The sequence below is a fragment of the Rhinatrema bivittatum genome, chromosome 19, assembly GCF_901001135.1.
Source record: "Rhinatrema bivittatum chromosome 19, aRhiBiv1.1, whole genome shotgun sequence".
NCBI classification, from domain to species: domain Eukaryota; kingdom Metazoa; phylum Chordata; class Amphibia; order Gymnophiona; family Rhinatrematidae; genus Rhinatrema; species Rhinatrema bivittatum.
The window spans coordinates 41,040,223-41,055,470 of NC_042633.1; the positions used below are offsets into that span (position 1 = coordinate 41,040,223).

The 15,248-nt window shown below is 48.6% G+C and overlaps 1 protein-coding gene across 6 annotated transcripts in view; it reads left to right on the forward strand.

Moving 5' to 3' along the window:
• Positions 1-5,479: 5,479 nt before the first annotated feature.
• The window catches only part of ILF3 (interleukin enhancer binding factor 3), a 76,480-nt gene continuing 66,711 nt past the window's right edge, over positions 5,480-15,248 (forward strand). For all 6 annotated transcript variants that reach the window (XM_029585402.1, XM_029585405.1, XM_029585403.1 and 3 more), the window contains exons 1-3: positions 5,480-5,635; positions 8,740-8,841; positions 14,294-14,526. In XM_029585402.1, the coding sequence (XP_029441262.1) occupies positions 8,839-8,841; positions 14,294-14,526 (236 nt within the window). In that variant the 5' untranslated portion in view covers positions 5,480-5,635; positions 8,740-8,838. The remainder of the gene's footprint in view (positions 5,636-8,739; positions 8,842-14,293; positions 14,527-15,248) is intronic.

A 15,248-nucleotide genomic window follows, 5' to 3' on the forward strand; every position in this document is an offset into this window, starting at 1 on the left:
AGCCGGACGAGATGACGCTCTGCCCATTGCATGAGCAGCGCTGCTTCCAGCGCGACTTGTGGACTGCGCGTGCCTCCTTGGCGATTGATGTAGGCCACGGTGGTCGCATTGTCCGATAGCACTCTGACCTCGCGGTTTCGGAGGAGCGGGAGAAAATGCCGCAGGGCGAGCCGGACCGCCCTGGTCTCCAGACGGTTGATGGACCACGTCGCCTCCACCGCCGACCACGTTCCTTGCGTGGCGCTGCGATCGCAGACAGCGCCCCAGCCCGCTAGACTGGCATCGGTGGTGACCACCACCCAATCCGGTAGGTCGAGGGACACGCCGCGGGCTAGATTCGCCGGATCCAACCACCAGGCCAGACTGTCCCTGGCCTTCTGAGGAAGTGGCAGAATCATCTGGTAGTCCTGCGAAACCGGTTTCCAACGGGAGAGGAGCGCCCACTGCAAGGGCCGGAAATGGGCAAACGCCCAGGGGACCATATCTATGGTGGATCCCATCACCCCCAGGAGTTGCAGGTAATCCCATGAGTTGGGTTCCGGTAACACAGAGAAACGTCGTATGTGCTCCCGCAAAGAGAGCGCCTTGTCCTGTCGCAAGAAGACTTTGCCCAGCCGGGTGTCGAAGGTTGCCCCCAAGAAATCCAAGCGCTGTGAGGGTACGAGGGAGCTCTTGGAGAAGTTCACCACCCATCCCAGGGAATGCAGGAACTGTAGCACCCTGGACACGGCCGCCTGGCCAAGGGTGAACGATTTCGCGCGAATGAGCCAATCGTCCAGATAGGGATGAACCAGGATCCCCTCCCTCCGGAGGGCCGCAGCCACGACTACCATAATCTTGGTGAAGGTGCGTGGGGCCGTCGCCAGTCCGAACGGGAGAGCTATGAACTGGAAGTGCTGGTCCAGTATCTTGAATCGCAGAAGACGGTGCTGATCCGGCCGAATGGGGATGTGTAAGTAAGCCTCCGTGAGGTCCAAGGAGGCAAGGAACTCCCCCCGATGTACCGCTGCGATCACCGACCGCAGCGTTTCCATGCGAAAACGGAGCACTCGGAGGGACTTGTTGACCTCCTTGAGGTCCAGAATGGGCCGAAACGATCCGTCCTTCTTTGGCACCACGAAGTAGATTGAATAGTGGCCCAAGCCCACCTCTCCGAAGGGCACGGGCGCAATAGCGCCTATCTCCAGAAGCCTGTTCAGCGTGGACTGCACCGCCTGCCGCTTGAGGGCCGAGCCACAAGGGGAAAATACGAAACGACTCTTCGGTGGCCTGACAAATTCCAAAGCGTAACCCAACTTTACGGTGTCTAAGACCCACTGGTCTGAGGTAATCCGCGCCCACTCCCTGTAGAAAAACTTCAGACGTCCCCCGATCCTGGGGACGGTGGAGTGGGCGACTCTGGCATCATTGTGAAGACTTGGAGGAGGGGTTACCTGTCCCGAGAGCGGGGCGCGCAGGTCTGCGGCCGCGAAAGGAGCGCGACCAGGGCTGTGACCGGGAAGCAGGCGGCCTGGAGCCCCCCGGCCTGAAGTTCCTGTAACGTCGCTGCGCTCTGGCTCTAGTCCGGGATGAAGCAAACGCCCGGGAAGGGCGATATCTATCTTCCGGGAGGCGGTGCACCGCATTTTCCCCCAGCGACTTGATGAGCTGGTCCAGATCCTCTCCAAAGAGGAACTTACCCTTGAATGGTAGGGAGCCCAGACTCGACTTGGAAGACGTATCTGCCGCCCAATTGCGAAGCCACAGCAGCCGCCTGGCCGCCACCACCGAGACCATAGTCCTCGCCTGGACGCGGAACAGGTCATACGAGGCATCCGCCCCGTACGCCACTGCAGCTTCTAACCTGTCCGCTTGGGCGGCCTCCGCCGCTGGCAGATCCTGGGAGGTGAGAAGTTGTTGAACCCACAGGAGGCTTGCCCGCTGGGCGAGTGAACTGCACATCGCTGCTCTCATACCCAGCGCGGAGACCTCGAAGACTCTTTTCAGGAAGATCTCCAATTTGCGATCTTGCGTATCCCGCAAGGCCGTGCCCCCTGTCACCGGGATTGTCGTCCTCTTCGTGACCGCCGAGACTGCAGAGTCAACTCTCGGAACCTTGATGAGATCCAGGAAATCTTGAGGTAGCGGGTACAGCCGTTCCATGGCACGACTCACTTTCAGAGTCGCTTCGGGGGTATCCCATTCCCTCGTGAGGAGCTGCAGGAACGAGTCGTGAATGGGGAAAGCCCTCGCCCTCGGGCGCAGGGCCGCCAGGACCGGATCTCCTTTCTTTGAGGATGTGACCACCGCCGGCGCTACTGGAGCAGGCGGGTCAGGTGGCGGATCCAGGTCCAGCTCCTGAATGATGCGCGGGATGAGCTCGTCCAGCTCTTCCCTCTGGAAAAGGCGCAGCGTACGCGGATCGTCCCCCTCCGTCGTGGCGTCCCCTTGCCCCAGATCGATGAAGTCCGGGTCAGGGTCCACTGGGTCCGGCGTCGATCCCCCTGTCGTTGGCGAAACCCGAGCCCGTGCGGGTAGGCGAGGGGCCCCCGCTCCCGCCGCAACGGGGGGGGCCGGAGCCGCAGGCGAGGTTCGGCATATCTTGGCAGGGGGGGGGTCCACCGGCGTATCCAGACCCTGCAGGTATGCCGTGTGCATAAGTAGTACGAACTCCGGGGAAAACCCGGGTCGCGCCGCGGAGGCTCTGGAGGGGGGCACGTCCGCGCTCTCCTGCCCCTGCGGGCCCTGCTCCGGCAGCAAGGGCGGGGGCGAGTCTGGCTCCGACTCCCTGTCATTCGCTCTCTCCTGAGGTGCCTCGGGGCGCCGAGCGCTCAAGATGGCCCCCGTTCCCGCCAGGCCTGTGGGAGGGGTCCGCCCCCCGGCGTCCGGGCAGAGGCGCGAGAAAGGAGAAATCTGCCACAGGCTGTGAGGTGCCTTCCCCCCCGGGAAGACACCGGGCACAGATGCCCTCCCTGGAGATGCGGGACCCCGGTTCGCCGCAGGCCGCGCAGCGCGTCGGCCGCGGCATCGCAGTGCCGAAAAAGTACCGCGAAAAACGATAAACGAAAGACGAAAGAAAAACGAAAGTGCTCAAAATGAATAAAATAATGAGCCTCGGGGTCCCGCGAGCCGAAACGCCGCCGCCGCGGGGGGGCCCGATGGCCTGCACTGCCCGCCGAAGTGAGGAATCCGAAGGCGCGGGGGGGCCCTCCTGGCCGCACTACCCGCCAAAAAGAAAAACCTGCCTGCCTGCCTTGCCGAGCCGCCCACGAGGCGCTCAAGATGGCCGCTGACAGTGTGGCAAGCGCGCAGAGGCCGGTGCTATCGGTCTCCGCGAGGTACCAGGGGTGTTTGGGGAGCTGAAAGGAAAAGAAACAGAGACTTACCCCAACAGTAGTGCATAGAACACAAGGGAGACGCAAACAGAGGGTAAGCCACGCCTCCCCAAAGTTGAACCCCTCAATAAATTAATTTGCTCAATCGGAGCTTTCCTTTTTTTTTTTTTTTTTTTTTTTTTTTATAACAAACTTGCTTCAAACTTGATTCCACAGAAAAAAGGCAATAGCCCAAGAAAAGGCAGCCAAAGACAAAGTGAAAAGCTTATGCTGAATTGGGAGCACTCCAAATTCCCTACTCGCATCTGCTGGAGTCAGAAGATACTGAACTCCTGCAGAGGGGGTAGTTCTACTTATGGTGACGCCCCCTCAAAGTTTTGGCTGACTCCATCTGCTGGATTGGGGACATAACCCACGGTCTGGACTGATCCAGGTACGTACAGGGAACGTGCTATTTGCCATGCACGTGTGTGAAAGCCACCGTTTAGCCATGGTTAGGAGCAAGGCCTAGACTGATTCTTTGGGATCCTACTCCGTACTTGTGACCTGAACTGGCCACTACTACAGATAGGATGGTGGGCTTGATGGACCTTTGGTCTGACCCAGCATGTCATTGCTTTTGTTCTTAACAGCCTGACCTGGTCCCTATTTCGAGGAGGCCCGTTGAAACTTCAAGAAGGGGTCACCCTATAGCTGCCCCTTACCAGACAGGAGCAGTCTGGCACATAGGGGTAGAGTCTGCACCTGCTCCCTGCACAGCTCCTCCAGAGGCAGCAGAGGTCCTCCTAGAAATAAATAACCTGGGGCTGGGAAAGGCTTGGGCACGGAGAACCACATGTCTTCCTATTGGCGGCCCTACTGCTAGGTAACCCAGCTGCTGAGCTTCTTGCCTTATGAAAACCCATCATAAGAATACAAGTCGCCATACTGGGTGAGAGCAAGGGTCCATCAAGCCCGGTATCCTCTTTGTAACAGTGGCCAAGCCAGGTCCCAAGAACCTGGCAAGATCCCAAGGGGTAGAGAGAGTCCAAGCTGCTTATCCCAAGAATAAGCAGTGGGTTTCTGCAACAGAGAAAACTGGACATAACTTATAAACACCCACCCAGTAATATTTATTATGACACTATGTTACAGTGTTGTGATGGCACCTGTTAGTATCCTAGACATTTTATACAAAATAAAGTTATGTGCCCCAATGTAAACCATTGTGATGGCGCCCCGCTTAACAACGGTATAGAAAAGATTTTAAATAAACAAACAAACTCCACCTTAATAATGGTTAATGGACTTTTCCTCCAGGAACTTGTGTGATTCTTTTTTAAAGGCAGCTGCACTAACAGCTTTCACCACCTCCTCTTGCAAGGAATGCCAGCACTTACTTTAGGGGTGAAATAAATATTTTCACTTATTAGTTTTAAAGGTATTTACCCAGCGCCTCTTCCTGTTGCATATTGAACTCTTATTTAAAATGAACATTGCAGATACCAAACTACAACCGGGGGGGGGGAAGTGACAACTGAAAAATCCATAACCCTTTAAAAAGAAAAACTACACTGAAAATGTTAGTCGTGCAAAGTTTGCGTGAAACCCTCCTTGCCCTAGCGGGACCTTTTATGTATTGTGCCCTTGCTCCCTTTAAGAGGTGCCAAGATGGCTCGCGCCGCTCCTGTTCGCCCTTTGTGCGGGGAACAGTACAGGCCTCGTCCTCCAACCCTCCTCTCCCCCACCTTTATGTTTGACCCTTTAAAACAGGCACATGCGTCCTCGAAAAAAAAAAAAATGTGCACACGCCTCCCGGAAAGAAGAGGCAGCCGGAGCCGGGCGCTGCAGGGCGGTCGGTAACGCAAACACACACAAAAAAACAAGAGCGAGCATCGCTCACGCACGCCGCCCCGCACTGACGTCACCGCAAACGCGGCCAGTCCCCGCCCGCCACAGGGCGACGCCTTCCAAACTACAGTTTTTCTTCGGAAGGAGACCGTGAAACCAGAAAGAGGCTTGGAACGCAGCGCAGCTAAATTTCTATCTATACACAGGCAGGCACGGCGCACGCTCCGGCGTACGTTCTTATTGCGCAGGGTAGTAAGCTGCTGCGTGAGCTCTCGCGATCTCTACACCTCGCTCGTGGTTGGTGGGGGGGCGGCGGCGGCGCACGTGACCTTTGCCCCGCCTTCTCCCTGGTCGAGGCTGCACGCGCTGGGGCCGTTGCAGTCAGTGATCGCGCGCCGGGCCGCCGCTTTTCTCTCGTAGACGCCGGCCGTTGCACCGTCTTCCCCACCTCCCCAAATCCCCACCTCCCAAGCCTTTTTCCCCCCACCCCGGTAAGTGAATAACGACGATCACGGCTTTCTTACCTCCTCCTCTATCGCTGAGCATCCGGCGGCGGGAAGCGCGCATGCCGGCCGCGGACATCTTTTTTCCCCTCCTCGCCGCTCAAATGGCGCCGGTGACGCAGCGGCCCTCCGTCTTTCTCCCTGTTATGGGGCGGCGGCAAGCCTGGTCCTCCCCACCGCGCTCGACTCGCTCACTATCGGCGGCGTTATTCCGGGGTTTGGAGGGCGACCTTTTTTTTTTTTTTTTTTTAATCGCTTTTGCTCCTCTCCTATTGTGAGGAGAGAAAATGGCGGCCGGCGAGGAGGCCAGATCCTTCCGCCCAACCTTCCCACCGCTTTCCCCGCCGAGCTGACGAGTCGCTGCGCCGCGCCCCCTCCCCCCCGCTCCCTCGGTAAAGCGGTTCTACCGCGCTCCTTCCCGCCAGGGCTGGAGGCGGCAGCTTTGTGGGGGGAGGACTATATTTTATGACGGCTTGCGCCGTGCTGGTTCCGCCGGTGGAATCCCTCCGCCCGGGACTCCTTCCTTTAAAACCCCTTTCACGCCGCTCTTAACACATTTTTTTTTTATTATTATTATGGATGGTAGCGGCAATTGCGTCCTGTCTGTCACTTTTACGAAACGTTGCGGGCGGGGGATTGAAGTAGTTAATCACCTTAGAATCGCTAATGCATTCTTAAACCAAAAAAAAAAGTGGTGGGTGGGCAGCAGGTCTTGATTAGGACTGGAAGGCCCGTGGTTATAGAGTTGTCTTCCCCGCTACGGGGGAGGCGCTCTCCCGGGAACAGATGACCTTCAGGGCAGTAAATCTGGCCCGAGGGCTGTGAGGGGGGGGGGTGGTGAAGCGATACAGGAGAAGCTGTCCTGGGCCTGCTGCGCTTGCGTAGTGTAAAGGCTTCCTCCCTGCTGCCCCCGGCTTTACCGCTGCCTTCTCGGGCCTGCGGGGCGAAATGTCTAGAAGTGCGCGAGCCAAAGGAGGAGTCGAGATCAACCCGTAGCAAGTGCTACTCAAAAGAGGCAGAGAAATGGCATGAGATGTTGGTTTTAATAATGCAATAACGTTCCTTGTGCATATTTATTTTACTCTTCATCCCGGAACTTTTTCTTTCCCCCACCAACATCATGCTTGAAATCAGCCTGCCCTTTTTTTTTTTTTTTCGGCGTTTGCAATGCCTCTTTGTGCCGTGGTTTGCTACTAAATACTACAAGGAAAAAATACCACACGGTGCTCCCAAATGGGATCTTGCAGCACTGGCTTGTGGTTTACTTGACACAAAAAAAAGTCCTCTGAGGAGGACTGCATTTAATTTGACTGCAAGCTCGGCTTTTTGATTAAATGTCCAAAGTGCATGAAAGCTGTGCCAGGAATGGTTAATCTCTTCTTAGTGGTTTCTGGCCGTGGGCAATCGTGCTCATTATGTATGTCTCCATTTTCTTTCAACTACCTTGAAAGCTGTTTCTGTATTTTTTACCTGCAGAAAAACTTAAGCCAGATTAACCTTTTTTTGTTTTTAATGAAGGGGAAATATGGTTCAGATATTTTGGAACTTTTTTATTGTATATTTCCTCATTAATCTTGCAAGGCCCATGTATAGACAGCTTCATATAAAATACCATCAGTACCTTAACTGTAGAACACCTATGCCATCATAAGCTATGTACTTTCAAAAAGTTATCTTTTGTTTTTATCATGGACTTACTTTGAACTTGACATAAGTGTTGGAGCATGTGATTTATATTGCAAAACAATCACTGTTCAATTTAGATGAGGTAAAAGGTTCTTGGAGTGTTACTTTACATTGTGTAGTTTTGAACTTGACATTTGACTATAGTCCACTCTTACAAGTGCCCTTTACCTCAGGCTTTCTTAAATTTGGATAACTGCTGCCTGAATAACCCTTCCTTTGAAGAAATACTTTTTCTTCTGAATCTAACCCTCTTAGCTGCATGTGATGTGACTGGTTGTAGAACTTTTTCCTCGTTCATGACGTATCATTGAATTATTTCACTGCTTCTCATAATGTGCCATTCCACTGTAAACATCTGGATTGTGAGTCTCACCTAAGGCTTGTGGGCATATTACCCTGATAGTCATAATTTTTTTTATTTATTTTTTTCTGAAATCAGTTGACTAAAGGAATCTTGGATCTGTGTGGTGATATGTTTAGTGCCTTATTTTAGCTGTAGTGGTTTGGAGAGGCATTCACTTCATATTTTAGAAGTAGTTTCCCTTGGTTCTGATAAGAGATTTTCCCCACAGAATTGTTATTTGAGTACAAATATCAGTCTTTATTTCTATTGTAAGGTTTGGTTAAACTTTTTTTCCCCAGTACTAATCTTGTATCATACCAATGTTATGAGAGTTCATTAATTATTAGGAAGGGAATAGTTAATAAAACAGAAAATGTCATAATGCCTCTATCTCTCCATGGTGAGACCACACCTTAAATACTGTGAACAATTCTGGTCGCCGCATCTCAAAAAAGATATAGTTGCGATGGAGAAGGTACAGAGAAGGGCAACCAAAATGATAAAGGGGATGCTCCCCTATGAGGAAAGGCTAAAGAGGTTAGGACTTTTCAGCTTGGAGAAGAGACTGCTGAGGGGGGATATGATAGAGGTCTTTAAGATCAGGAGAGGTCTTGAACGAGTAGATGTGAATCAGTTATTTTACACTTTTGGATAATAGGACTAGGGGGCATTCCATGAAGTTAGCAAGTAGCACATTTAAGACTAATCGGAGAAAATTCTTTTTCACTCAACGCACAATTAAACTCTGGAATTTGTTGCCAGAGGATGTGGTTAGTGAGGTTGGTGTAGCTGGGTTCAAAAAAGGTTTGGATAAGTTCTTGGAGAAGTCCATTAACAGCTATTAATCAAGTTTACTTAGGGAATAGCCACTGCTATTAATTGCATCAGTAGCGTGGGATCTTCTTGGTGTTTGGGTATTTGCCAGGTTCTTGTTGCCTGGTTTAGCCTCTGTTGGAAACAGGATGCTGGGCTTGATGGACCCTTGGTCAGACTCAGCATGGCAATTTCTTATGTTCTTATGTTCATTATTGAAAGGGAAACTAAAATACTTTTTGCATTTTAGATTCAAAGAAATAGGATATTTTATCTGCTTTGAAGATCCGGTGACTATTTCATTTGGAGATTTTAAGAATCAGCAGGGAGAAAAGATCCCGAAGCTAAAATGGTAAATTTTTTCTTTATGGAAAATAGTTGAGTACAAAGTCTGCTGTGGTTGAAGGCACTTCAGTAAAGAAAATGCAGTATTCCTCTCATGTTATAGCAAACACCTTGCGACTTAAAGTTGAGAGAAAACATAAATATTAAGAAGCATGCACAAAACTTTGAGATGTGCTGACTTGCCATTCCCCCTTTGTATGAATTTGGAGCCTTAAAAGAGATTCTCCTAGGACAAGCAGGATGGTAGTCCTTACATATGGGTGACATCAGATGGAGCCCAGCATGGAAAAAAACTTTTGTCAGTTCTAGAAAGTTTGGCACACCTAGCATGCCACTGTCCACGTGGGTTCCCTCTTCAGTCTCTTCCACGGAACTATCGTCTCGCAGATGTGGAGCTTGTGCTGTTTTTCTTGGGAAAACTTCCATGTTAGAGTTTTTCTCGGTTCTTTTTCCTGTGCCAGGTCTTTTGTCATCTTCCCAGCCTTAGACTGCTCGCCGATGTCCATTACAGACCCCCATGAGGTCTGTCTTGTGCAAGGGGGAGTTGCACCACATCAGGGGTGTCCACTCTGTGCCCAGATGAACCCCAATTGTCGCTGTGCCTTGATAAAATGGAGAAGCTGTTCGCACCCAGAAAGGTATGCTCTGCTCAATGGCAGACCAGACTCCACAGACGCACCATGATATGGAGGAGTGTTCCTGACACCTTCTCCGTTCAGTGTACGAAGGGTTTGAAACATCTAGAGCATTAGCGACGGCCATAGCAGCCCGTAGGATGGCATGGCTGCGTTCGAGCACCATCAGAGGATTTACATGAAAAATTGGCAAATCTACCGTGTACAGGAGACAACCTATTTGGTGACCGTTTTCAAGAGACGGTGGGCAAATTAAGATGGTGGGCAAATTAAGCAGTGCAGTCATTACAATCACAGACTGCCTACTCTTAACACACGATGTTATTTCACTCCTCGTATAACTGTAGACCTCATAGATCTTACCAATCTTTTCATCCACCGACATATCCGTCATATCAATGACCACAACAACATGCCCCCCTTCAATACAGGGGTAAACCTCGAAATCAGAGACAAACAAATCAGCAACTACAGTGAAAACAACTCGCGTCTTTTTAAGCATACAGCTACCACCACAACACTTAACGCCATCGGGAAGAATCCACTCTTGCCTACCAGTTTGGGAGCAAATAACTTCAGATCAATGAGTTTTGGAGATAGTATGTCAAGGTTATCAACTTCAATTCACTACAAAACCCACATTACCTCACCTTACCACACTAAAAATTCAGAGGTCTGTCACAACTAGCGGAAGAGATTGCACTCCTGCACAGGCAACAGGCCATCACACTAATTTCCCCGAAGAACCAGAACTCGGGGTTTTATTCCCCATATTTCCAAATTCCCAAGAAATCAGGTGGCCTCCATCCTATCCTGGATCTTTGAAAACTCAACAAATTTCTGACCAAAGAGAAATTCAAAATGGTATCCTTAGTCAATCCTACCTCTAATTCAACCCAACAACTGGATGTGCTCCATCGATCTGAAGGAAGCATACACACACATTCCAATCCATCCATCCTCTTGGCGTTACCTATGTTTTTGGTACAAGCATCAGCATTACCAATACAAAGTGCTCCCTTTTGGACTGTCGGCTGCACCCAGGGTGTTCACCAAATGCATGGTAGTGGTGGTGGCTCATCTCAGACAACAAGGTATGACAATCTTTCCATACCTGGACGATTGGTTAATAATAGCCTTGACTCCAGATATATTGATCGATCATCTCCGAAGAGTAATATAGTGTTTACAAGCATTAGGACTAGTGATCAATTTTCAAAAATCACATCTGCAACAAACACAGAGACTGCAGTTTATAGGAGCATGCCTGGATACCGCTAGGAACAGAGCACACCTCCCAACGGAACGAATAACACAGCTACGTCAACTTCTTTCTCTTGCACAACACTCAAAGACCCTCAGCGAGACAAGTTCTAGTAGTCTTAGGTCACAGGGCGTCAGCCAATTTCACGGTTCCCAATACCAGACTTACACATGAGATGTCTGCAGTGGGGACTAAAACGACAATGGAAAAATACACACAACCGTTAACACAGAAAATATCGCTGACAGCCGAAATGCGGAAGGACATAACATGGTGGCTCTCACACTCCACCCTTTCCAAGGGAGCACTATTCAGTCCTCCTCACAACGCAGTCCTAACCACAGACACATCTCGCAAGGGGTAGGGAGCGCATCTTGAGATCTATGAAATGCAAGGATTATGGACAATTGCAGAGCAGACCCTGCATATAAATTTGTTGGAACTCAGAGCGATTCGAAAGGCTTTACAAGTTTTTCAAGATCACCTCAAGGGACGCAGAGTAATGATCTACACAGACAATCAAGTAGCGATGTTTTACATCAACAAACAAGGAGGGTCCGGTTCATGGTCCCTCTGTAAAGAGACCTTGATCATCTTCGAACATGCTCATCAACATATTATACATTTACAAGCGACCTACCTTCTGGGAGTGGCGAACACAAGAGCGGACAGGTTAAGCCAAATCTTTCATCCTCTTGAATGGGCACTCAATGCAGAGATAGCCCAAAACATCTTCATACAATGGGGAACACCTTTGATAGATCTCTTCGCAACGGAGATCAACGCTCAGGTTCAAAAATTCTGCTCGATGCGTCCCGCCCGCTCAGGATGGCTTCCTCTTCTCATGGACGACAGGCCTCCTGTATGCCTTTCCTCCCATTCCACTTATAACAAGGACAATTCAAAAGTGCATAGCAGACAAAGCTCAAACTATACTAATAGCTCCAGCCTGGCCCAGACAACCATGGTACAGTTTCCTTCCCAGATTCTCTTGAAGAACCAATACGTCTACCGAACCGTCCAGATCTGCTATCCAGGATCAGGGGACGCTTCTACACCCGTTACACTCATCTCTCCATTTGACAGCATGGAGGTTGAACGGCTCCTTTTACAGAGCAAGGAGTTTCCGCTTCAACACAATTCATTTAGTTAGAATCCAGAAAACTCTCAACGAGAAGGAATTACAACTACAAATGGAAACTATATTCTACTTGGTGCATATCCAAGGGCGTACCACCATTGGACTGTCCACCGGAAACCCTCATGGATTATCTTCATACACTAGACACATCTTCCATTAGAGTTCATCTCAGTGCTTTAGGGGCATATCATAGACTGATTAATGATATCCCTATATCTAATCACCCTTTATCTCGTTTCATCAAGGGATTAATTCACCTTCGTCCTCCAATTTCAATACCTCCAGTTCCATGGAATCTCAACATAGTTCTGGAACCACTCATGCTTTCCACGTTCAAACCTTTAGACTCCGCACACATAAAGTATTTCTAGTAGCGGTAACATCAGCTCGACGAGTCAGTGAATTACAAGCCTTAGTCCATTATTCTCCATACTTGCAGTTTTATCACCAAAATGTAGTTCTCAGAACTCACCCATCCTTTTTACCGAAAGTGGTTTCACAGTTCCATCTCAATCAAAGCATAGAACTACCAATCTTTTTCCCTAAACCTCACTCCAATGATAGGGAAAAGTTATTCCATACGCTAGATTAGATTCATCCCTGAAGTTAAAACATCTCTAAGGAACAGGGCCTTTTCTTCCGCAGGTCCTATTCAATGGAACATTCTCCCACCTGACCTCAGACAGGAACCCCCTGCCCAATTTCATTCAAGAAAAAACTAAAAACCTGGCTATTCAACCTAGCTTTTCCAGAAACAGCATTTTAGTTAACACATTCTCTCCTCTTTTTGCTACATATCTCTGTTCTTTCCTCACCTCAAGATAGGCTTGTTTTATTTCTGCTTTCATATTTTACTTTTCTTTTTTCTCTAATTCATTTCCCTTGAAGAGCCCTCCTATTACCCTTTGGTATTATTCTGCCTTTCTCCTCCCTTTTTTCTCCTATCTTTTTCACTTCATATCTTCTGCTTCAACCTAATAGTATCTAAGACCAATTTAATAGAATCAATTGCTTATTGTGACTGTATTGTTTCATAATTCAATTTGTTGTTCCAGGTTCTTTCAAGGTTAATGTTCAAGGTTCAATGTATAGCCTACAGGCAAGTTTTACGTTCTTTGTAAACCGGTTTGATTTGTATCTAATGCAAGAAGATCGGTATATAAAACCCAAAAATAAATAAATAGATTGTAAAAGAGCGCTAGCTTACTACAAAGAACGAAATAGGATTCCTGAGCTTCTCAACTATTTGTATCATTCGATCCGAAAGCACCTGGACTTCTAGTAACAAACATACCATTTCTAGCTGGATAGTACAATGCATACAATTTTGCTATGACAAGCAGAAATTACATCTACTATTCCCAAAGCTCACCAAGTCAGAGCACTGGAGACTTCATGGGCACACCTTCGAAACGTACAACCCATAGACATTTGTAAGGCAGCTGCATGGTCATCACTCCTACCTTCACATCCCACTACTGCCTTGATCAACAAGCAACCATGGATGCAAAGATAGGGCAAGCAATCCTGCAATCCCTATCCTCCTGTCCACGGTGACTGCCACACTTCTTAAGATCATGTTCAACCATATGTATCACAACTAACGTGATCGGGAGCTTGGGACTCCCATGACAGCATGGCTAATTCAGCCCTGCTATCAATGGGGAAAAAGCAAGTTTGCTTACCGTAAACAGTGTTTCCGTAGATAGGATGAATTAGCTATGCTGACCCGCCCTCCTCCCTGGCAGTCACCGTCTCTTCAACTCAACTACAGCTTTATCACAGACTGAGGAGAATCTGTTACTTTCCTGCGCTGGAACACACGCGCAGCCGCAGAGACTAAAAAGCCAAACCTCTGCTTAATAAAGCTCCGCCTCCCGGACCTGATTGACAGATCCCATGACAGCATGGCTAATATATCCTGCTATCTATGGAAATACCGTTTACGGTAAGTAAACTTGCTTTTTTCAGTGGTAAGCCACTCACAACTTGTAGGCTACAAGTTGTGAGTGGCTTACCATTGAAAAATAAGTGTATATGATTTCCTTTTTGTACTAGTCAATCTGTCACCCATATTTGAGGACTAACATCCTGCTGTCCTAGGAGAACACCTATTACAGGTAAGCAACTTTGCTTACCTGAAAAAGATCGACATTCTATTTTACTATTGCTTTTAGTGAATACTATAGGCCTTGTTTTAGAGTATTTTAAGTAATTGTATTGTCATGTTCTAGGTATTATGAATGTAAAAAAGTTAACTGCACCAAACAAAATATGGAGGATATGGCTAAATCTGCCTTGTTGCTCTGTGACATCTGTCTTCTTTAATGTGCCTCTTTTTAGTCCTGCCCAGCAAGCAGTTTTGCCCTTTCCATTAATGCACCTCACTCTTACTTTGAAATTGTGCATTCCCCTCTAGCGACCGATGCGAGTCTTTGTAAATGATGACCGCCATGTTATGGCAAAGCATTCCGCTGTTTACCCAACTCAGGAGGAGTTAGAAGCAGTTCAGAATATGGTTTCCCATATAGAGCATGCACTGAAAGGTGTATCTGACTGGATTGATGAGCTGGAGAAGTGCAATGAGACTCCTGAGGAACAGGCAGAGCCAGAAGTTATGGATGTAGCAGCTGAAACTGAAAACAAAGAAGGGTAAGATTTATTTGTGTTCGACTGGTGGAGGAAGAAAGTAATGTGTTGCTGTTCTTAGTCCTCACTACCACTGCTTTTACACATTTTCATTTGCACATTTTTCCTAACCAGTTACTGGGACCTTCTGTTAAAACCTGACTACCCTCATTTATAAGGACATAATGGCAGTAGTCCCAATCCTGTCCCGACTACCTCACAACCATTTGCTCCCTGTACGTACCCAGGTCAGTCCAGACTCCTGGGTTTATGCCTCCCCTCCAGCAGATGGAGACAAAGTTTAACTGACACTGCCATATAGCCTAGCATGCCTCCTGCAGTCCCTCAGTATTTCTGTCCACAGCAGATGGTAGATGTGAATACCTGCAATCTCGACTAAACTTTAAAAAAAAAATAAAAAATTCTAATTTCCAAGCCAGATGGACTCAGGACCAATGGATTATGTTGCTCCCCTGTTAGCAGTTGGAGACAGATTTCAAAGCTGATGTCACCATAGTATACCCCTGCAGTGACCTCAGCCATTCGGTATCTTTCTCTCTCTCAGATGTGGATTGTCTCCCTATCGGGAACACAATACTCTTTAGAATTGAACATTTTTTTAACCTCTGAATTGGAGAATATCAAGCCCCACTCTCCTGCCGTGATACTTAATGGTTCCTCCCCCAGTTGAGCATTTCCGAAACGATTTCAGAGATCCCTCAGAGGTGCGCCTTCTACTTTATTTT